The sequence below is a fragment of the Semicossyphus pulcher genome, unplaced genomic scaffold (genome assembly GCF_022749685.1).
Source record: "Semicossyphus pulcher isolate SPU_LCO1_2020_fin unplaced genomic scaffold, fSemPul1.0.p SCAF_1, whole genome shotgun sequence".
Classification (NCBI taxonomy): domain Eukaryota; kingdom Metazoa; phylum Chordata; class Actinopteri; order Labriformes; family Labridae; genus Semicossyphus; species Semicossyphus pulcher.
Genome location: NW_027211603.1, coordinates 15,798,400 through 15,821,935, shown reverse-complemented (window position 1 = coordinate 15,821,935; position 23,536 = coordinate 15,798,400). Strand labels below are relative to the sequence as shown.

Below are 23,536 nucleotides of genomic sequence, written 5' to 3'. Positions count from 1 at the left end.
ACCTCTTATAGACACTGACATCAACAGATGTAGCTGTCTTTCGCATAGTCTCATTTACATTTGCCCAGAGTGCCAGTACAAACAGTAGCGATATAGTATGATGAAACACTCGCTCTACAGACTGATAGAAGGATGAATTAGCAGCTAATTAGAGAGAGTCTCAGTGTGCAGCATAATCAGCTTATGTACTATTGGACGGCATTAGCTTTCCATGAAGGGATTAGCTCATTGTCTGTGTATAGTTTTCCAGCTATGAGGTCAGTCCTCACTTAACATTTGTCTTATCTGGACTCACTGCTGTTACAGTCACAGCCGTACAGCTCCACGTACTTCAAGTGGTAGCCCTGCTCTGGGTTATTTTAACACCCCTAGTGCTGGCATCTGTCCAGCCGACCTACTGACATGCTAAAAAAAGAAACAGTGTTTCAGTTTGCTTTGGGTCATAAATCAAACCGTCGTCCTTGACTTCCTTTCCCATAACCCCTCTGCTTCATCAGCAGCCTGTGATAACCTTCAGATTAAATAACAAGAAAAATATCCTCCACTCTGCGTCTTTTCTATATCTTACACACTTTTCCCCTTTTTTCTCTCCATCTTTATTTGCTGTTTTCTGTGCGTGTGTTAATGACCATCAGCTGGAGGTGAGAGAGGACGCCAGCAGCAATAAGGACGCACGCTTTCAGTGTGATGAGGAGGAGCTTAAGATGCACCAAGTCAACATCCAGGTACGCGAGGTCTTCGCCAACCGATTCACCCAGATGTTTGCAGACTACGAGGTGTTCGTCATCCAGCCGAGTCAGGACAAGGAGTCCTGGTTCACCAATCGAGACCAGATGCAGAACTTCGACAAGGTAAAGCGCTTTAGATGGTGTGTTTACAGCGTAGTAGTGAAGGGTATGATTGTTCAATAGTATGTGACATCACAGTCACCTCTTTGTGTGTGTGCAGGCCTCCTTCCTGTCAGACCAGCCAGAGCCCTACCTGCCCTTCCTGTCACGTTTCCTGGAGACGCAGATGTTCGCCTCCTTCATCGATAGTAAGATCCTCTGTCATGATGATGAGGAGAAGGAGCACACGCTGAGGGTATTTGACTCCCGTGTGGACAAGATACGAATGCTGAACGTCCGCACGCCCACACTGCGCACCTCCATGTACCAGAAATGCACAAACATCGAAGAAGCAGGTAAGTCCTGAAAATCCTTTGAGGGTTACAGAACATTTTTGGTTTACTTTGTAAGCTCTATATGTTGCGCTCAACTGTATCAAAATGCCTCAGCTCTCTGGACTTGTCTGTCTCGGGATAAACACCTCAATCCAAAAGAAACACAGGTTTTAGTTTGAAAATGAACAGCTTCACTACAGCATTCTAATTCAAGACTTGAGAATTGAAAAATGAGCATCTGTAATGTTTAATGTTCACCCTGTGTACAGCAAAACATTCGCAATTTAAAGTTTTGTGAATGTAATCAAAGAAGTCACATAAAACTCCTTTAATTTGAAGTCAAAATGAGGGTGGTTTAATTTGAAGGTGTGATCCTCTGACAGACCTGGAGATTTGGTGTCTTTAGTTAACTGACTGGTAATTGCTGTCTTCTTTGCAGACAACCTGCTTACAAAGCGATACACAAAAGCTGACTTTGTCGCTCCTGGACCTCATGTCATTGGGCTCGAGAACGACAACACTCACCTTCGTAATATTTGTTACCTCAAACATCCCTGGGTGGCAGCTCTCTGAGTGTGTGTGCAATGCATTACGTTAGGTACTCACAGAGGATAGATTGCCTTCCTGCATTGTAACTGTAGCTATTTAACTCAGAACGCACTGTAAGAGTGTTTTTCACTTCCAGTTAAGAGACGGTAAATGTGTTTTAAATTACTTACGGCAAGAGTCCTCTGTGAGATCCTTTATGCATTGCTTACATCTCAGTTTCTACAGCTTGGGGAAAATAATAATTAACAATTAAAAGCACTCTCTATGATCTTTATGGTGGTGAGCTGATCACTTTCAGCGTGCAGGTGAATGGGTGATAATGAACAGTTGTGTCCCTGTGAATCACAGCTTTAGACGGTGTAGGTAAAAGTTGTCAGCCGTATTTGTACAAATTTGATCTCCAGATTTCATCTTTCATATATCTAACATTTTCTGTTTATCTATTTAAGGTTGATTATATTTCTCTAAAATCAAGGATGTTTTTGTCAACCCACCCATGTGTGGGTGGCTCGATAATCAGGCATCAGAACATCACTGTCTAAAGCTGCTTTCATGGATGACTCTGAAGTAGAAGAACATCTATTCTGAGCCTTCATTCTGACACTTCTTTTGGATCTGTGGGTGTCTGGGAGGATTTTCACTTGTTCTCTTTCTTCTGTTGTCAGTCATTTTCCAAAAGAGACATATTTAGTTTTAATTACTCTGTGTCTTTTAACATTTATGGTGGTTTTGGGATTCTTTGATCTTTCCTTACCAGTCCTCAATGATTAATTACTTGTGTAAATGCTTGGACAACGTGCAGAATTCATGGCCAGACGATCTCATTAATTGTAACTGTTGATATTTAGCTTTTGCCAAAGTCTAAAAACATGTTTTTTTGCCAAGGACACTTAGTCACTCCCTTGTCAATGAGAGCACAATGATTTGTGAAAAAGAACAAAATGAAAATGATGAATGTGTCCTGTCATCTCACTGCCGCCCACGTCTCCTCCGCAGAGAAAGCCATTGAGATGAGAGTTGCAAAGATCGATCACACAGCGCTGCACCCCCACCTGCTGGACATGAAGATCGGTCAGGGTCGGTACGAGCAGGGCTTCTTCCCCCGACTGCAGTCTGACGTGCTCTCCACAGGGCCAACCAGCAACAAGTACATACATCTTATCATTTATATTCAACAAAAGAAACCTTCTATCTATGTTTAATCTGAACTTGAAAGCTGTTTTTATTATGTCCTTTATAAAGCTGACTAATGTTGTGCTGTTATGTGTTACAGGTGGACCAAAAGGAGCGCCCCTGCCCAGTGGAGGAGGCGAGATCGTCAGAAGCAGCACGCTGAGCACCTTTATTTAGACAATGACCAGAGAGAGGTGAGAGGTCACCGCACTGTTTCCTTCTCTCAGCTCGTTTTCACACAGATTCACTGCCTGAGCTTTCTTGTTCATTTTGCATGACCTGTTGTTTGTTTTAATCTTACCTGGCTCTTACCATCTTGTCTGCTCTCCTCCTCCTCCTCCTCCTCCTCACACTTCTCGTCACTTTTCTTTTTTCTTTCTCCGCCTCTCTTGCACTCACGCTCGCACACTCTCAGCATGTAGAGTGTTTGTTTCCGGAGCTGCAGCTCCTGCTGTTTCTTGACTACTACTGGCTCTCGCAGTCCTTCAAGCCCTGTCTAAAGTCGGTCTCTGTGGACGTGGTATGTGCCTTAAGCCTTGACACTGGGACCACATGATCTGTCCCTCCATGTGGTCTTAACCTCCCTCTGCTTCGTTCTTCTCCACCAGCTCTGTGGGGTGAAATCATTTATTGTGATAGGCTTGATTTGATAAAGTTCATTACAGTGCTATTCATTATTCCCAGTTCGCACAGTTGAACCAATTAGCTGCTGTACAATAACAACATTTGTTTCATTGGCCTGAGCTGGATGAAGTCCTAGTGCATGTCCAGTGCATACATCTGCACACTATCATGTCAGCATGATGATTTTTCATCAGGTCAGTTTTTGATGTACAGATGTATTAATGTCAGCTGAAGCTCTTAACATTTGTTCTTTTATTAAATCAAGTGTGTTCTTAAGAGCGAGAGTTTTCCGTTTTGCTTCTGGATTAGTTTCACTGCTCATAAAGAAGGCCTAACGACGGCCTAAGTCTTGAAGTCACAGTATAGAATGATGTCTGGCACCTTTAATGATGTTCAGTACAGAAAGTTATAAGGTACAGCAGTTCATTGTCTGGACAGTAGAACAAACTGTGATTGAACGGTAGTTATTATACCTTGTTCCTCTGTTTTAACCTTTACAAGTGACCTGAGCCTGTTTCTCTGTTTCCATTTGTTGTTAGCTATTTGCTGACTCAATTCTCCCTCTCTGTGATTAGAAGTACATCCAGGAAGCCAGAAACCTGGGCACGACCATCAGACAGCCCAAACTGTCCAACCTGTCACCCTCTGTCATTGCTCAGACTAACTGGAAATTTGTTGAAGGATTGCTGAAAGAGTGCAGGAACAAGGTTTGTGCATCTTTGTAATCAGGTTGATCAGTGTTACTCTGTTTTTACATGTGTTAAGAATCATGTCAGTTACTGCTGTCTTGGCAGAGCAGGGTCATTGTTATTTGTTTGATTGCTCTGTCACCAGAACTTTAGTAACATCAGTATGTATGTGTGTGTATTTCTGTTTGTTCCTCTGCAGACTAAGCGTATGCTGGTGGAGAAAATGGGTCGGGAGGCCGTGGAGCTGGGTCATGGAGAGGTCAGCATCACCGGTGTTGAGGAGAACACACTGATTGCGAGTCTATGTGACCTGCTAGAAAGGATCTGGAGCCACGGGCTGCAGGTTAAACAGGTCAGGAAAAACAGGATTCATTCCATTACATGTCATGATTGAACCCCCACAGCTGGTGGACATACAGTGCTCTCAGAGAAAACGATAAACCGTCTGTATGTTTTCTCTTTCAGGGTAAATCTGCCTTGTGGTCCCACCTGCTGCACTATCAGGAGAGCAAAGAGAAGAAAAATGCAACTCCAGGCAGTTTGGGACCTCCAGGTAAATACTGAATCAGTTCACCTCATTAACAAATTAGCAACTCGTGTTGCAGTTACTGTAAAAAGTTCACTAGTGTCCTGTTTTTCTTCCCTACAAGGATTCATTCATGACACTGAGAGACGCAAATCTGATGGTGGTGGATTGGCCATGGCCCCTCTGAAAGTCTCTCTGATCCAGGACATGAGGTGAGGAGGAGGTTATGTAGATGTGAGCTCCTTAGAGGGATAGATAAGCAGTTGGTCAGTATTGGACAGTAAGTAAAGTCAGACTTAGACTGCCCCCTTGTGGTGGACTGTCAAATAATACCTGCATGGAGTTGTATAAAGCATAGATATTAAGTGGGGTTTATGGATCCACACAGGATTCTTTAAGGATTTTCAGAGGGTCAAAATCAGCAATCATTCAAATCATAAGATATATCATGTATGAAACTGACTATTATTGGTTGCATCTCACAGTGGTGTCTCCAAATTCACAAACAAGGAAATCAACAACAAACAGCATTAAATTAAATTGGTGTTTTGTGGCCTAATGTTACTCTGTTTTGGTTCTGTGACTAAAGCAATTTTGAGATCAAATGTTTCAGACAAATGTCGAATGTTTCAGGCATCTTCGTAGCTTTCACTGTATTCTTAGATATACTGTATATGATGGTTCACAGTTTATAAATGAAAGTGGCACTTTTTTTTCTGTGTAAGATTTTATGTAGGTTTTGAGTCTTCAAATGATCATAGAACATATCTTCAGAAACCAGTCACATCACTAAAAATGTTTGCTGTGAAACATACATGTAGTATAAGATCAAAATTCTATGATCATATTTTAATAATGCTGTTTATAAAGCACTTATCCAAATTAACTGTCACAAGAGCAATCGTAAAGAAATGAGGACGAAATAATAAGAACCAAGAAAAAGGTTAAATACCAAATACATTTTTCTGCACATATATTCCCATGTAAATATCCTACATAAATATGCAAACAGAGATTTACATATGCACACAACCATACTAACATAAACATTTTTGCTAGACTCAAATACAATAAGAACACATTTTTACAAAAAGATACATTTTCTAGATCAACTTAGAAGTAGATATTGACAGAAAGTCTGAGATTGAATCTGTACTCGTGGTGCCCTCATAGAAAAGGCCCATCAGTCCCATATTTAAAGTAGTTATTGGGCCCTTTTTGCCCTTACTACATAGTAGACAGTAACTTAAGTGACTGTAAATCAGAGGAAAGAGACATGCAGCACAAATACCCGGTCAGACGTGATCTGGTGAGGCTACAATTAAAATGACCACCATCTGAGACCCTTAGGCCAACCTGGTGCCCCATTTGTCTCAAGTTCTTTGACTCTACTCTATATGGATTCAAAAAAACACTGAGCCTTTCAGTGACCCCAGGAGCTTCTGCAGCATACCTGCACACTATTACTCCGGTGTGTGTTAGTGTGTTTTATGGCAGCCGTCAACGTCGTCATGTAATCCATGCTTGTGTTGTGAGAAGGAGGCGCACAGTGAGTCTGTGTAACAGCACGTTACTTCCAGCCTAATTACCAGACCCCCCGCCAGTCTGACTGAGAAGAGGGGAGGGGTCAGCTCGAGGCGCAACTCATACTCATAGATCGACCCTCCTCCACACTCATGTAAACACATGTGACACCGAGGCAACCCTCAGCCTCTGTAATACTAATAATTAATAATTGATGATATTCTCTTAACAAGCATAAAATGTTTTACCAAGATTCCTCACATTATTAACTTTGATAGAGATGATGATAGCAATACCTCACATCTGTGTCAACCTGTGTTTACTATGTAAGAGCCCACAATCACAGTGCATACAGTAGATGTTTTCGTCTGTTGCCATGGGGATAACGAGGGGAGAAAACTGGGTTACTTGTGGAGGGTGGAGACAGGGAGGGGGATGGAAGGTGGAGGATGAGACACGAGGAGCTCTTAGCAGCCGAGCTTCTGGCACAGGTGGAGTGGAAGGGAATGTGTCTGGACGTCGCAGGCATGATAGTGGCTCCGAGCGATGACATGGGACCGAGTCTGTGTTTGAAAATGCCTCTACAGAGCCAGACTGAGCTGCTTCTGTGGCCATGAGGCTGACTCAGGGTGGGGAAGACAGACTTATTATGATACATAATATATCTACTAGTCTGAGCTTTTGAACAAGGTTTTTAGGACTGACACGATTTCATATTGAACATTTTAATAATCATATACATATCTGTCATTCATCATTGAAAGATACCAAATATCTAATCACAATTGCAAATATGAGGGTTCGCTGCTTTTTTATTTTATATAATTTTAAATTGGATTGGATCTTTTTGTTTAGTTTTGATGGTGCTATTTTACATGTCACTTAGAAATCGATAGAAGTTATCAATTTATCAAAAAAAATCCACAGATCAATTGATAATGAAAATACTTGTTAATAGCAGCCCTAACCTGTTTAGACAGCACATTTCTGTATTACAAAGTACAAATGTATTCATATCACCATAGTGGCTCCACTAAGAGACTAAATGAAAGAACTGATCTACATAACTAAAATCAGTCATTCATGCTGTGTGTCAGTGGTTCCAAACCTTTTTGGTCTGGGCTACCCCCACAGCCCTGTCAGATTAATTCATGTATCCCTCATGAAATCCCACTTATCATGCTCTAAATGTAAAACACTACTGAAGTGGATACTGTTCCAGTTTTCGTACGTAAGTGAAGTGGCAATATAAAGATGGTTTGGCCAGTGAATTTAACCTAATCTTTTAGACCGTTTATTAGCTAACGTTTATAAATTGTGTATCTGGTACTTTAAGCTAACCATTTCAACCGTTTATTAGCTAACGTTTATACATTGTGTATCTGGTACTTAAAGCTAACCTTTTCAACCGTTTGTTAGCTAACGTTTATAAATTGTGTATCTGGTACTTTGAGCTAACATTTTCAACCGTTTGTTAGCTAACGTTTATAAATTGTGTATCCGGTACTTTAAGCTAAACTTTTCAACCGTAAATCCGCTTTTTTGAGATAAGTATTTCAACTGTTTATCTATTCATTTTAGCTAACTGATTCAACCATTTAATTATTGCATATAGCTAACAGTTTCAACCGTTTATCCGCTACCTTAAGCCAATTATTTCAACCATTTATCCGTTACTTTTAAAATGTTTCAACCAGTTTATTTTTTAAATTTTAGCTTACTGTTTAAACTGTTCATTAGCTAACTTTATTTTTTTTATTTTTTTTTTGGTGTACCCATTACTTTTAGCTAACTATTGAAACCATTTTTTCATCACTTTTAGCTTACTGTTTCAAGTGTGTACTTTAACCTTACTATTTTCACTGTTTATCTGCTTTTTATCTATTGTTTGCTTACTGTTTGTTCATGACTTATTTCTAACTGTTCAGTTGTTTATTCAGTACGTTTAAGCTCACATTTTAACCATTTTACGTTTAGCTAACCGTATCAACAGTTTATCCGTTACTTGTAGCTACTCGTTTGAATTTATTTTCCCATTACTCTTACCTATTTTTATTTCTGTGTTTGCTTGTTTATTGGATTTCATGCACTCTAGGACTCTAATGCACTCTAATGCACCTAGATTTTGCAAGGGTCTAGGTAGAATCCTTTAATTTCACAAAATGTCTGTTTGTGTATGATCTCAAAACCTCTACTGAGCTCTATCTTGATCTGTCATTTCATTTTCAGACACATTCAGAACATCAGTGAGATCAAGACAGATGTGGGCAAAGCCAGAGCCTGGGTCCGTCTTTCTATGGAGAAGAAGCTGCTGTCCAGACACCTGAAGCAGCTGCTTTCAGACCATGAGCTTACAAAGTGAGTCCAACTCTGCTGTCAGTTACAGTTTCAGTATTAGTGAGTCTTAAAGATCACTGAGTTTTTCCTTCCTCACCCTGACCTTCATTCTGTGTTTGTGGAGGAATGTCTGTCTCATATGAAATTAAGGTGACGTGTGATATACCCATTTATAATACATCAACTCTGTTGAAATTGCAAAGCATCATACTTTAGTCCACCGCTGAATGAATAATTCAAGACCTTCTTCATAATTTATATCTGAATGTTGAACTGGGTCAGGGGGGTGTCTGTCTGCCTTTGTGACCTTACCGTCTCAAACAATCCTTTTCTTTTTTATAGAAAACTGTACAAGCGCTACGCTTTCCTCCGCTGTGACGACGAGAAGGAACAGTTTCTCTACCACCTCCTGTCCTTTAATGCAGTCGACTACTTTTGTTTCACCAACGTCTTTACAACCATCAGTGAGTGCTTTTTCATGCCAAACTGCGCTGTCAGTAAGCCATCAGTTTTTAAGGTGATTTTATTCATTACATTTCTCTCCTGTCTTGTCTCCCAGTGATCCCCTACCATGTGGTGGTGGTTTCCAGTAAGAAGCTGGGAGGCTCCATGTTCACAGCTAACCCTTGGGTTTGTGTTTCTGGTGAGCTGGCAGAGACAGGAGTCCTGCAGGTCCCCAGAAACACTCTGGAGATCACTTTTGAGGTTGGTGTTAATTCTCTGACAAAGGAATTCTCCAACTGATTTTAATTCAGATCTTAATTTTGTAGTTTTAGTCATCATTTTTGTTGGTTATGATAACTTTGTGTTCACCAAAGGTACTTTCTAGCAATCTGAATCTGTGAGCAAGTAGGTTCTCACATACAAGCAATCTGCCTTGGTATTTTGCTGCATAAAAATGAACATAGTAAGGGATAGGAAAAAGAAAACAACGCATACATGAAGGTCAAGAATCATACTAGTGTTTAAAACAGAGAGGAAAAAATGAGCAAAATATCTACAGAGGATTGTGCAAATCTCCAGGGCATAAAGTACAAAGATAAAAATCCAAAAATAACATCAGGTCAAGTGCAGAGTATTTTTGTTACATGTTTAAGAGTCCTTGTTGATGAGGCCAGCTGCAGTCTGGAAGAAATAGGGAACTGTACTGTACTGACATTAAACCGGACAAGAAATACCAGTGGCTAAAGATCAGACCGTCATTTATACAGCCAATTTTTCAACGCCTTGTGTTTCATCGCCTGTTGGAGAAAACCATGAAAATATGACCAAATTGTAATAAACTGGAATGTATTTTTGGTCTGACATCACCATTCTTCTCAGTGCCAGAATCTGGGGAAGCTGACCACAGTGCAGATGGGTCACGATAATTCGGGGCTCTACGCGAAGTGGCTGGTGGAGTCTGTTATGGTCCGCAATGAAATCACAGGACACACTTACAAGTGAGTGTTTCTATTGAGAGCCATCTTAACCACTTTAATTTTGTTTTGACCGCATGGTTCACAAACAATGATATGTTTTCTGTGCAGGTTTCCGTGTGGCCGGTGGTTGGGGAAGGGGGTGGATGACGGCAGTCTGGAGAGGATCCTGGTGGGAGAGCTGATGACCCCGAGCACGGAGAACGATGAAAGGATGTGCCGCACGCCTCCGATGCAGCAGTCGCCCGGGATGATGAGGAGATTTGTTACCATCTCGCCAAACAGCAAACCAAGTAAGTCACTCAAGTGCATAACAATAAGTCATCAGTACAAAATCCTCAACCATAGTGGCATGTAGACATTTTGTTATATTGTAGCGAAGGACAAACCTTCCTTTGGACAACAGTGTCTCCATTCCCCAAATCCTTTATGTTCTTTCAACCTACACTGCTAAATATTCAAATGCATGAATGAGAAAGCACAACAGCAAATAGATAAAACATGAATAGGGGGGTTTCCTCTCTGTGTCTGTTCATATTATCTTACAGCATCTTTGTTTGCCGTTGTCTCCTCCTGCAGAGTTAAACACAGGTCAGATCCAGGAGGGAGTCGGAGAGGCCATCAACGGGATTGTGAAGCACTTCCACAAACCGGAGAAGGAGGTGAGAGACGGCAGTCTAGACAGGCCCCAACATGTAGTTCTATTATTCATCACAAATGAAGAAAAGCCGCTTTCTGCTCTGGTGGTCCCAAAGCCCCTCAGAAACTGTGGGCTGTGTGGGGAGATTCACATTGTTTAAACATATGACAGAGTCATTCTTTCTGGTTTTCAGAAATGGACGTTATTCTTGATCATTTCTTCTGGCCCAGAATGAAGCCTGTTATTTTTTCTGTTCTTGAAGCACTGATATAAAACAAACACTTATAATTATTACGTTTTGAGGGGTACGGGGGGGATGAAGTGGTGTATTGTAACTAAACTCTTGATTAGAGGTTTTAAGAGTCTTTCCCTGTGTAGTCAAATTACAAAGGATTTTAACTGGGAAATCCCCTCACCTCTTCTCCACCTCTTTACAGTGCTGACAGAACAATGTAGGGAGGCTGCTCAGAATACAAATTGTCCAAAATGACCATTATATTATGTTGTCTTGGGCCAATCACAATGCAAATATATATTTACTGCCAAATCTTGTATGACATAAATGTGTGTTTTTTATGTTATGTACAGTAATTAAATCATACACCCATGATGACAGGCCTACATGCTTGTACTCTCATGCTGATATGACAGCTACAAAATATTTTTTTATGAGCTCATCAGGTAACACAATTCTCAGTTTAGTTCTTGCAGAATTCATTACAAATTGAAAAGCAGTTATCTATTATTATAATGATTTATTACTTAATAAATATGTCCTCTGAGAGACAACTGAGTCCAGTTTATCCTGCACAGATTTGTAATTTAGCGCTCTTTTTCTGCAAGATATTAGGAATAAAGTTTTTATTTTAAGAGGATAACTGGATCTGAAAAGCTGTTGTGTGTTTAATGGTTATTGGTGAGGAAACATCAAACTAACTACATTAATTCTGTTTTTGCTGTTCACAGAGAGGCAGCCTGACCCTTCTCCTCTGTGGGGAGTATGGCCTCGTCTGGGCTCTGGAGCAAGTTTTCCAGCACGGTTTCAAATCACCCAGACTCTTTAAGAATGTCTTCATCTGGGACTTCTTGGGTAAAGACTGATTGATTCTTATAGTGACATGTTTTATATTTAAAAAATGCAAAAATATGTTTTTTGCAACAATATTTAATTATATATTTATATATATATTTATATTATTTTTTGCTTCCACAGAAAAGTCACAAGTGTACTTTGAAAGTGCGGAGCAGCGGGAGGTGACTCCCGATGAAAACTGGCAAACCAGAGTGCGCCACTTCTGCCGCTTCATGCGCGCCATCAACAACACGTCAAGAAACATTGGCAAGGACGGAAAGTTCCAGATGCTCGTCTGTCTGGGTGCAAGGTGGGCTTGCAGCACTCACTAACAACTAAGACACATTCAGAGTTCAATCTTCAGGTTGAATGCAATGAAACTTGAGACGTTCCTCTCCTAAGCTTGTTTGAGTTAGGTGGAAGTGGTGACTATAGACCCTGTTCCTTTAGTGAAGAGTCTAGATCTTCATATGGTATCTCCTGGACCTTTAGTTTATTTACATTTTTTTAGAAGGCCTTAGCTAGGGCTGCATGCGTGGTGTCTGTGTCTATGTCATCACCCATTAACGCACTAGGCTAAATCAAGCCCACAGGATACAAATCAATCCTTTCTGCTGAACGGTCCTTGGTAAAGACACCAAATCCCTCACAGTCCTGGGTGCACTGCCCCATTTCTGACCCTTCATCCTGACCTGTTATAAGACAAGAGAAAATGATCCTTCCCTTGAGGATTCTTCAAGTAACAGATATTTTATTGGTTTCTGTCAGTTCTTCCTCCTCTATTTATCACTCCTTTGTACAAAAAATATTTTTTGATTGGAAAATTGCTACATGCAGACATTTGTGACAGTGCGTCTGTGTCTTCTTCTCTCAGGGACCATTTGCTGCATCACTGGATCGCTCTGCTCGCAGACTGTCCAATCACCACGCAGATGTACGAGGACACCGCACTGATTAAGGACCGCTCATTGGTAAACTCTCTGATCAGAGTACTACAGACTCTGCAGGAGTTCAACATCACCCTGGAGGCTTCGCTTGTCAAAGGTGTCGGTATCTAAACCGACCCGAGTTCCCACCGGTTGCACCTGACCACGAAGATGACTGGGGACCACTAAAGACAATAACTGAACCTTTTATATGCAGGAACCCACTTGAACAAAGGACATTTTCTGGCTTATATTAAAGCTACTGTTACATTTGCCATATATATATTAAGTGCAATGAGCCTTTCAAGATATGTTGTTATTTTTATCCTCAATGATGTTGCCATTAGATGTTAAAAATATGTTTTCTATTATGAACCATGATTTTCACATTATTGACGATGACCTACTCGTGCTATAATGTTTTATTGAAAGCTAAATATTTTCATTGTTATGGTGAACTGCTGACAATGGCTATATTTAAGGGAAAGTGAGGATCAAAACTGTTAATATATTTTCAGAGAAAAACAGTATTATTTTGTTAAATCAGTCAAGTTGCTTGCTCTGTTGTCAACTCAGATTCCAATGTCATTACGCAGAGCTTGAAGCAAATAATGCAGGAGTATGCTTTATAAGTATGTGTATGACAGGGGGTTTGTAGTGTGAAAGATGACTCACCTACATGGGAATAAAAAGGCTGTTACAATTTAACCTTTCCCTAAGAAATGTACTAGTATGCAGGTCTTTTACGAGAATACCTAAAAATGATCCTTCTTGCATGATAATAAGACTGTGTGGCTTAAGCCTGTATCCGGTTGGATAAAGGAGAAAACCCCAAGTCCTTCAAAAGATGCTTGACCCAGCTTTCTGTGCAAAGTGGATCAAATTGACAGCCTTCATGTAAATACCTCCGACCAACCATTTCCTCCGACCACCATCCCGGCCCTTACACTACATCTGCCCTCTTCTCTGAACAAAGACGGTCTGTGTTGACTCCTTGTGAAGGATCATCTCCTTTTTCCCATGTGAGGAGCAAAATGGACAGCTCATTCCCTTATCCTGATTTTGTCATCATGGTTTCTTGCTATGCAATATCCACAAGGAAATTCAACCCTCTACAAACTCCATACCGGGGTGTCTTGGGTATTTACAGGCCCTACCCTGTTACATACATTGGACTTTACTGTGCAGAACAAGAGATCTGATATGTGAAGGACTTCTTTTCTGTGCCAACAACGTCTGGAATGACTGTGTTGTACTCGTCTGTGTACGACCCACACATGAGCATCTTGGGAGATATATATTTTTGTTTTTCCAATACTGTTGTACATTTATTGACATAGCTGTGTAATGTAGTGTTTACTAAGTGAGCAACAGTGTACAGTGTAAAAATATATTAAGAATAAAGCATCTGTAATGCGTAAATGTATTTTTATTGTTTTAATAGATAACCAGTCATACATTCATAGATTTCTATTATCGGCTGAAAAGGCTTTCTCAGCTTAGAAAATCTAGTTCATCTCAGAAATTCACTGCATTAACTTCCTAAATGTGAATATTTAATGGTATTTATTTTTAGTGAGCTGAATATGTTGGCTTCAGGATTGTTGGCATGACAAAACAAGCAATTTTGATCATGGACTTTGGGAAACTGTTTTTATTACTTCAATTGTTCATTAAATGATGATAATAATATGCAGATTGATGGATAATTAAAGTATTTGTTATTCAAAGCCCTAACTTTAATCTTAACTGGGTTTTGACCCACATTCACTTTATGTTGTATGTCTTTGAAGCAAAATATCCCAGGATATAAAAAACAAATCCAACAGAATTTGAAATCAAATCACTTTTGTGTCAAATAAATAGTTTTAAAGTAATACAGCACTGATCTTAATGTACTACCGTTAACAAGCTGCTGCTTTGAAATGTTTTTTTTGCTCTGCTGAATGTGCTTCCTCAGCTGAGAAAATGTCAACAAACCCGTTCGCGCCATGTCAAATGGCTGTTTTTCTTTAAAGCCTCGTTCCAGGGGGTTCATGGGATTTTGAGTTTAAAAAGAAGGCCGTTAAAAGTGACGGCACACCGCTTTCCCGCTCGTTCACTACGCCTCCCATCATTCATTTCTTCGGAGGAGGGCGCAAGGAAACCAACGATTGGTTGAATCCAGGTTCAAACTCAACTGCTGCACTCCTTATATGGTCATTCTACGCACGGTTCTTTCATTCCTGCTTTTTATGCTAATCATATTCTAATGGACAGCTGTATGCATTAGTAGTAAGAGCATGCGCACTGCGTGAAAGGAATACGGCGAAGATTCAAAGTTTTTGTTCAGTAAGTGCGCTCTTTTTACTCTTTTACAGATTTAACACTTGTGAAATTGAACGTATTTGTTTTGTCTAGAGAGACCGGTCGTAGTGTGTTATAGTCGTTACCTGACGTGTTGTTTGCAGTTGTTGCGAGCTAGATGTACAAAGACTAACCGACCCGACAATGGGATAACGTGGAAGTGAACGAGAGCGTGGCGTGGTAATGGTAGCAGAGTCGGTTAGCTAGCATGCTAACAGCTAACAACAATGAACCATATTTGGCGCTCTAGCGGGCAAAAGTTTGAATTTAAAGGGAAGGATGTGTTCATTGCAACTTTCTGTATTTTATTTAAAAAACGAGAACGTACATGAACTGCAGCAAGTTGGTAATAGTGTGTTGTATAACCAAGTCAGTCGTGTTACACATAATTCAACGAATAGCCCGGTAGCTTTTTGTTTCTTCACTTCAAAAAGAGCTGCTGCCCGCTTTTTGTTTCGACTTCTCCCTGTAAACAAATCCACTACTCAACAGGGTCGCAGATACAATATTTTCTGTCATCATTGTGCTGACAAATTCTTAAAGTTTGAAGTGTATTCACCAGTGTTAAGAAAAGTAACATTAGAAGTAATTTAACTATAGTAAAACGCCGTGTTGTCGGTGTAAGGTTTATGTGGTTCACCTCACGTAAACCGTGCCGAGTGTTTGGAAGTTTGGGAGCCTGGATCAGTTGCTACTTCATCTAATGTAACGTATATTGTCCTGGTCGTTTGCGTCTTTAACAACATAATCACTAATATCAGGTTAGCAAACTAATGTTGTCTTTTTTTGGTGTTTTGCGTGTTCCCGCGAATTGGCTTAAACTCATAAGAAATTGGGTTTTGCCGCTTTTGTAAAAGTTTGTTTTGCCTATTAATTTGTGTGCACTTTAACTGAAATGCATTGTGACTTTTAAAAGTGAGCGTTAATACAGGATACATTTTAAATTCAGGTCTAAGAGAGGCTTGCTTCTGTCTGTATGTGTGTGCGTGCAGGGACCGCCCCCTTTTAGTAGTAGAAAGCCCAACTGTCTGCAGACATCTCCAGTGCTTATTACGGGGACTGGGACGATTACCGATCTTTGTTTTCTCTTTACAGATTTTTTTCACAACAAATAGACTATGTTTGGCTTTCACAAGTCAAAGATCTACCGGAGTAACGACGGATGTTGCATCTGCAAGACCAAGTCCTCCAGTTCACGTTTCACAGACAGCAGTCGATATGAAGAGACATTCAGGCTGTGTTTTGGGTAAAGAGAGCTCATTCATTCATCTTGTGCATTCATATCACGTTAATCTGCTTATTAATTGCTTGTCTGCACGAAAAAAATAAATTTAATTAATGCATCAGGGTGCTACAATTTAACAATGTGTTGTGTATGTGTGTTGTATTCATTTTTTAGGTTGTCAGAAGATCGTGTTGGAGACATTTGCAATGCCTGTGTGTTACTGGTGAAGAGGTGGAAGAAGCTACCAAATGGCTCCAAGAAAAACTGGAACCATGTAAGTGATGTCTGCTTACAACAGTGAGTCTAGTTGTCCTGTTATAACTTCAAACTGACTTGGTGTTGCACCTGATTTGACCCAGGTGGTTGATGCCAGAGCTGGACCGGGCTTCAAGATGACAAAACCCAAAAAGATCAAGAACAGCGACGGGAAGAAGAAAAGCAAACTAAAGAAGCTTCACAAGTTAAAGAGACAAAGTAAGACAAAAATATTCACTACTAGTAACATAGCATATGTTGATTTGTTGAGTATTACACACATGATTAGAAATTGTCAGACAAAAAGGGCTTTTAAACTGGACTGGTTAAAAATGAATATATAGCAGCATCTTGTGGGAGAGCAGACATTATGTAACTGCAGTGTTTTGAGGTTTACATTAAGGTTTAAACAAATGATTTATAAAGTGTTTATATTTTTTATAAAAGAAAATGTATCAAATCAACTGTGTCCAACCTCTCTTAGTGATCAATTTATTATTTTCTTATTCCCTTTGTAATAGTATGATGTTGAATGGAGTGCCAGAAAATTACTTTGGTCAATAAAATGGCAGGACATTTTTAAAAACAATTACATGCAGCAGATGACTGTAACTTTAGTTTAACTCTGGGTTGTCAGGGCTACGATTGTGGTTCACTTCTTAATGAGGTTAAACAGCATGGTATACTATGCTCCATACTAAGGTATGATAAATGGTTCAGATCGGAGGCCAATTTATGTAAAAGCATCACCTACTCAACAATCAATTCTTTTTATCCTGGAGCTTGGTGCGTATGAGAGGGGAGAAGAGCAAGATGGTTCAGAGACCAGCAAAACACTTTGAATATCTCATTAAAATAGTAATTCAGAAAAGCCATTCTGCCTATTGATATTATGTTTTAACAGAGACTGAACTACTTGAGGTCTTGAAAGTGTCGTGCTTATAAGATATGCCACTAATTTAATTCAACAGTGTGATGTTTACCAGCTGTCCTTTGGCAGCCATGTTTTTTTTGGCCATGGTTATGTGTTTAACTATTTTATAATTGTGTAATAAACTGTATTTTGCACTTTGGTTGTAAAATATGTAGCTTCACTGCCAGTAGAATTTTTCTTGTTTGTTATTGGTCACACACTGCAAACACATCCTCTCTTACAATAATGCTTTCATTGCTAGTTTAGGAAACACTGAATTGACTTTATGGGAAGGTTTAACTTTCTTTGTAGTGGGGGGCCTCTGGTTTGAATCTCAGCTGTTTGTTTATGGGCTGTCATTCTGATTTGGATTTATTTAAAGATAGCAAAATATTATCATTCATTATATCATCATTGTCATTTCTACTTAAATAAATCATAGTTGTAATATTTCTATGCTGTCAATCTGATGAAAGCATTTAATTGTTTGTTTGGTTTTCCAAGCAGACTCAGACGCCCACAGTACGACCTCCAGTGTGTCTCCTTCTCAGTCCCCAAGTTACAGCAACCAGTCGGATGACGGTTCAGACATCGAGTCAAAACAAAGACGCACGACTCCCTCAATCTTCTCTTTCCTGGACCGATCGTACTGGAAAAGGTAACTTCTGCTCTCATTGAACGTATAACACAAAATTATTATTAAGTTGTTTGGTGTCTTTCAATGCTGTATGATGGAGGACTCAAAGGGTAGTTTTAAATGTGTTTATTTTCCCGTCATTAGGCAGAAGGTGTGCTGTGGGATTGTCTATAAGGGGCGCTTTGGAGAGGTGATTATTGATCCTCGACTCTTCAAGCCCTGCTGCAGTTCCAAAAAACAGAAGACACTGGCGTCCACACAAGTGGCCGCACACCTTCCAGACCCACTTCCTCCGCAGCTCCAAGAAGACATAAAAGAAACCTGGTGAATGCTTTTGTAAAATCTCCCTGTAGGGTTATCCATGGCATCCACCTGGATTTGTCTCCAGTGGCAGACCTCCCCATTTACAATCCCCCAATTATACCAGTTAGATATTTTTTTGCTATTTAAAATTCCTTTTATTATGGGTATTTTATAAATTTTTTGAGTTGAATTTCTTTTTTTATATAAAGCAAAAAGAAAAAAAAACTACGGGCATTAGCGTTATTTATAGGATGATGTATTTTGTTGACCTTTTCTGATTTCTAATTTTTTACGTTTTGTAATAAGTGATCAATGTTTTGTAAATATTTTGTCACCTTTTTATACATATCAGGACTTCTTTTTTTATAATTTGTCTAATTGTAAGTGTCCATATGAAAGACACCAGCTATTTCTAACACCAGCTTTTTGTGTGTATGTTTGTGTGAGTGCTGGAGGACTTCTTCCAACATGTCACTGAAATGCTATGTGTTATCTGTTTGCTCCACATGTGCAAATGCTTTGAGTCTGTAGGATTGTTTTTGTTTGTTTGTTTTTTTTGGAACATAAAAACACAAATGGCTTTTGGTTACACCAGGGATCATTACTACAACAGTTTTCCACGAACTCAATGAGCTTTTATTGTGTGTGTGTAGATAAGAACGCATAATCTCTCTGACATTTTCACAGCTTAAGCATGCCTACGGTTTGAAACACTCCATGCATGCAGTACATTCCTGCTTTTTGTAATGGCAAAAGTGATTTATTTATTTCTTTTGTACAGCCTCCAATCATATGACAATGCATGATGTAAAGCACATGTTTTTAAAATGAGTTTTTGTACATACACAATGTTTTGGCTTTTGGTACATCCAAACCTTTTTAACGTACAGAATGGCAAACCACTACTTCTGTAGAAAAATGTTTCTGCCTGTTTGAAAGGTGCTGAAACATTCACTTTCATGCTCTGCCAGTTAAATTTTTAGCATACTTTCACATCTTTTTTTAATTATTATTTTCAGGCGCATTTCTCTACAGGTGTTTTTAGAAATATGTGTAAACTGCAGGGAAAGCTAGATGCTAAATAGCAGCATCCTTATGTTTGATTGCTAAGGACATACAATGGTCAGTAGCTGAACATGTTTTACGGTTATTCTTGTGTATGTTGTTAGAGGAAATGTCTTTGTGACTGCCAGTGCTGTGATTTATCCTCGGAAAACTGTCAAAGTTCAAACTATGCAGACATTTTGAATGTGAGAAGTGCTCTGGGGCTATCACTTTTGCTAATATAGTGCAAAGGGATTGATCCTTATTCAACCAAATTGGCTTGTGAAAAGCATCCATTATTTCAGCAATAATTTTCCATTTTCCCGATCACAATTGTCTCAAGATATTTCTTGTGTGTCATGCAGATTGCACAGTTTAAGCCATGTTGCATACTGTCCCTCAAATTAATACTGTAGTGACAACTGTTTTGTCTTTTTTAATTGTAACATATATCAAACTTCATGAATTGACAGGCAATGCTCTGTAAAGTTGCTTAATATATAAACTTTTCTGCGGCAGGGTAGTTAAATGCTGAACATGTTTTATGATTCTTGTAAAATAGAGAATTGCTGCTCCCATTTTAAACTGGGAAATAAGCTTGTTTTTGTCCTTAGGGAGTTGCCATATTGTTTTTGCGAGGTACATTTTGGGATGTGAGATGTGCCTTAATGAATTACCTGACCTTTTCATTATGATTATCATGTAATTTATACTTATTTATTGCAAAACTTTTCTTAACAGAATTTTTTAAAGGGTGTAGAGCCTTTCTGAAAGACTGTTATTCATTTTGTGCACTTCCTTTGAACATGCGATGTAGATGTTTTTTTAATGCTTTTTTGTATACTGTACCACAAAGTAGAACTGTATTGTAATAAAACAAAATGTAAGAAAAACAGTCTCATTTATTCCCACCAATAGGTGGAGTGTAAGAGTAAGATGGAGAAGGTTATGTAGATTGAACACAGTGCTGAGTTTTTGCTGTTTGTGTTTTAGTATTAAGGAGGTTTAGAGATGTCCAGATATCTTTGACCTGAATAGGTTAACTGAATAGTTTAAATGCATTTTAAAGAATTCAAACAAAGTACTGTACTTAAGTGCATTTTAAGGCATCTTTTCTTTATTTGACTATTTACATTTAATGAACGTCTTTAGTCAGTCAGAATAGTCCATTGGTAAAACTCTGTTTTCATTTTACATAATCAATTCTGATCAAGTTGGTGGATTCAAAGGTCTTGCAAGGAAATAATGTGACTCTAGAAAATAACAGTTACCTGGGAAAAAAAATACATTGAATTATAAAGTAAATATTTCCATGAAATGACTATAAGATTTGTTTATTTATTATTAACTTAAATAGTATTCCCTAAGGGAAAGCTTTGGATGCTGCTGCGATGGAGAGGGAGGGTGATGACCTGAAGCTGTGGAGGTAGGCTATTACCATTCATACTGGACTGTAGCTTCCTAACCTAATGAGAAGATATGGTGATGGAGGCCAGGTGGCAAATTATGAGAAACAATGTTAAGGACAGGACATCCATGAAAGCAGCACTCCTGAATTTCCCAGCTTGTGCTCATCCATCTCAGGATGGGGAAGAAAGGACCAATCATACCTTATCAGTGTGTGTAATAAATGCATCTGTGGACAATGATGAAAACATCAGTACAGAATATGGGTATGCAGAATAAGTGGTAATCTTTAAACTTGAGAATAAAGTTTTTAGAGCAGCACTTGTGGAGGTGTTGGGTATATGTCCCCATAGCATCAGACATTGGACTGGAGGCATCTCTCTCTCCCATCCTCCACTTTGCACCAAAACACACGGGTACTTCCTCCATGCTATGTACAGCAGGTAAATAGACTGTCATGGCAGTTCAACACAGTCGCCAAAACCTCATTAATTACAATCTGGATGTACACAACAAGAGAGAGTGGAGTCTGTACAAAAATCATTGTAATCATAATAAAGATCTAATTTAGTGGAAGGCTCTTGTATTAGACTGCAATACACACAAGTTTTGTGTGCCAAATCAACTTGGATGTCTAGTGACACTGTTAGTCACAGGGTGGCAGTGTTGCCTCAACACTTCCACCATGTGGCCCTGAATAAAATTTGGTTTTACAATTCTATAATAGATTTTCTCTTCATCTGGGTTCATTCCCAGATCATTTCTGACTTAAAGTCTGGTAAATCATTAGGCCAAGGATCAAGTGAATAGTTTTTAACGCTTCCTCATCATTGTTAGAGGAGCATTTCTGAACATTTTTACTTAACCTCAGATCAGATGGTGTTATATACGGTCACAATATATACTAATGGAACATGTGATTTAAAATGACTTTTTGACTTTAAAAAACTGCTGAATTTTGCCTAGATTTGAATTGCTTTGAGAATCAGATTAGTGGTGTGACGTTGGCCAATGATCTGACCCTTTTGAATGGCTCTTTGGTTCAACAGCGGGAATGGAGTCGTAGGTGAGAGCTGTTCTTTTTATAGTTGTGCCCAAATTTCACTGCCCGCCCTAGATTCACTACTCTTTATGCCGAATTACCACAGGCAGCTTTTTTCAACCACAACTCTGCTATACTAGGTCATGTGCAGCTGGATCATGTCACCACAACATAGTGCTGACCGTGAGCAACATAATAACCCTACACCAAGTTTGTTGTTTTTTTGGTGACATCTCTGTAGTCATACAGAGTCGCGAACGATGAGCCATTCTTTTGAATGGTCTCGGAATGGAGGAATGGAGCCAGAAGATCCGGATCCCTTCAGAGAGTCTTAATTCCCAACACTAAATCAGATTAGTGAAAGGACCTACCTGATTAATAAATTGTGTCTGCCCCCAATTTACAGGTGCAGTGTCAGGCATGTTATGTCTGATCCGGTCTGGTCTGGTTGTGAGATCCTCCTTCAGGTTCCCAAGGGGCACCCACTTCCCTGCAACACTCTCCACAGCTGAGGCCCGGAGGCCATGGGAAGTTAGCACAGGCTGATAGTTGCACATTAGTCTGTATTATGGGTCAGCATCAAAAGTAATATCAGTACAGACTGACCTGGTTTTGATAAAGTCTGATAAAAAAAAGTCTGTATCGGGTCATTTCAACCATTTATTATAAAAACAACCAGTTTGAATCAATGACTGACAGTCTATGGTTTGAATAGGCTACTAAACTTGGCCGTACTCCTTTGTGAGCTGCATTACGTCATGTCCGGTTTGTCGATATTTAGGCGAAAATTTTACAATGTGGTATTGTTTTTTTTTTACTAAAGTAATATATCTTAGTACTTATTAGACCACTGCTTTTAGATTCTATAATTAGCTCCGGAGATTATCTTGTCATTGAAAAGCTATCGCAATACATGAAACTTCAATATCAAGGGAGGAAAAAAATAAGCTTTAGTGTCAACGTGAACTCTAGAATTTATTACCACTTCGACTAGAAAGATATTAAACCGTAAATAAGTTATAGATTTGAAGGTAAAATAAAGATTTCTGTGTAACGGTATCAAAATGTGTATGTTTAAAAAAGAGAGTTATATCGGCTGTTATCTGGCGTTTTCTTTGTATTTAGTGCAAAAAGTATCATCTTCCACCACCAGAAACGTGTGTTGCCTAGCAACCACGTTGTTTGGCACTCTTTGAGGGATAGCTAGTTAGCCAGCAGGTAGGTGTTTAAGCTCACTATTCCAGCGTTAAAGAATATCTCATATCATGAGTTGTAATGTGTATTCGGTCTCTTTACCTCAGAAGTTTGACTTTGTCGGCTTCTAAACAGACCCCAAAGGCCATGTTTACAGGGTTGAGTTTTTTTTAATCTAGCATTTCCTGTATCGTGCTTTCAAAATAAAAGCTAATTCAACATACTTACGTTGTAACGTTTTATGCAAAGTCTCCATACTTCCGGTTTTGTACTGGCTATTTCACAGACTTGATGCAGCTCTGCTTCAAAAGAGTTTTTTTCACTCTCACGTGTACGCGCGCGCACACTCATTCTCGCTCTCCCAAACACACACACATTCAGGCGCACACACTCACTTACTCCTTTCTCTTTTCAAAAGCCCCTTGTGAAACAGATTGACAGGCTAGAATGAAAATGAGGCGGACGCTCGGTCACGACTTCAGTGCGTACGCGTCCTTTTGAGAAGACCTCTAAACTTGGATCATATCACC

At 39.4% G+C, this 23,536-nt stretch overlaps 2 protein-coding genes across 8 annotated transcripts in view; both read left to right on the top strand.

Moving 5' to 3' along the window:
- The window catches only part of dennd5a (DENN/MADD domain containing 5A), a 34,467-nt gene extending 20,161 nt beyond the window's left edge, over positions 1-14,306 (top strand). For 2 of the 6 annotated variants that reach the window (XM_069686416.1, XM_069686247.1), the window contains 17 exons: positions 636-851; positions 949-1,183; positions 2,708-2,858; positions 2,985-3,078; positions 4,084-4,215; positions 4,397-4,549; positions 4,663-4,750; positions 4,848-4,935; positions 8,477-8,605; positions 8,927-9,048; positions 9,144-9,289; positions 9,908-10,026; positions 10,114-10,295; positions 10,582-10,664; positions 11,609-11,732; positions 11,856-12,024; positions 12,589-14,306. In XM_069686416.1, coding sequence (XP_069542517.1) covers positions 636-851; positions 949-1,183; positions 2,708-2,858; positions 2,985-3,078; positions 4,084-4,215; positions 4,397-4,549; positions 4,663-4,750; positions 4,848-4,935; positions 8,477-8,605; positions 8,927-9,048; positions 9,144-9,289; positions 9,908-10,026; positions 10,114-10,295; positions 10,582-10,664; positions 11,609-11,732; positions 11,856-12,024; positions 12,589-12,772 — 2,415 coding nt within the window. In that variant the 3' untranslated portion in view covers positions 12,773-14,306. Of the gene's footprint in view, positions 1-635; positions 852-948; positions 1,184-1,601; positions 1,692-1,854; positions 1,858-2,707; positions 2,859-2,984; positions 3,079-3,299; positions 3,405-4,083; positions 4,216-4,396; positions 4,550-4,662; positions 4,751-4,823; positions 4,936-8,476; positions 8,606-8,926; positions 9,049-9,143; positions 9,290-9,907; positions 10,027-10,113; positions 10,296-10,581; positions 10,665-11,608; positions 11,733-11,855; positions 12,025-12,588 lie in introns of all 6 variants that reach the window. The other 4 variants (XM_069686332.1, XM_069686159.1, XM_069686579.1 and 1 more) reach the window with 3 other exon arrangements.
- A 640-nt stretch (positions 14,307-14,946) lies between these two features.
- Positions 14,947-18,634, top strand: sinhcafl (SIN3-HDAC complex associated factor, like). 2 transcript variants are annotated; one of them, XM_069660544.1, is made up of 6 exons: positions 14,947-14,971; positions 16,082-16,232; positions 16,386-16,485; positions 16,571-16,685; positions 17,887-18,037; positions 18,161-18,634. In XM_069660544.1, the coding sequence occupies exons 2-6, from the start codon at positions 16,105-16,107 to the stop codon at positions 18,342-18,344; spliced, it is 678 nt and encodes a 225-aa protein (XP_069516645.1). In that variant the 5' UTR covers positions 14,947-14,971; positions 16,082-16,104; the 3' UTR covers positions 18,345-18,634. The 2 variants fall into 2 exon arrangements, with proteins under 2 accessions (XP_069516645.1, XP_069516636.1); XM_069660535.1 differs by having other exon boundaries at positions 17,884-18,037.
- Positions 18,635-23,536: the final 4,902 nt, after the last annotated feature.

Coding starts and splice junctions, on each gene's coding strand:
- sinhcafl (XM_069660535.1), top strand. CDS start 16,105: ATGTTTGGCTTTCACAAGTCAAAGATCTACCGGAGTAACGACGGATGT. Junction 16,233..16,385: donor ACATTCAGGCTGTGTTTTGG/GTAAAGAGAGCT, acceptor TTCATTTTTTAG/GTTGTCAGAAGATCGTGTTG. Junction 16,686..17,883: donor TCACAAGTTAAAGAGACAAA/GTAAGACAAAAA, acceptor TGGTTTTCCAAG/CAGACTCAGACGCCCACAGT.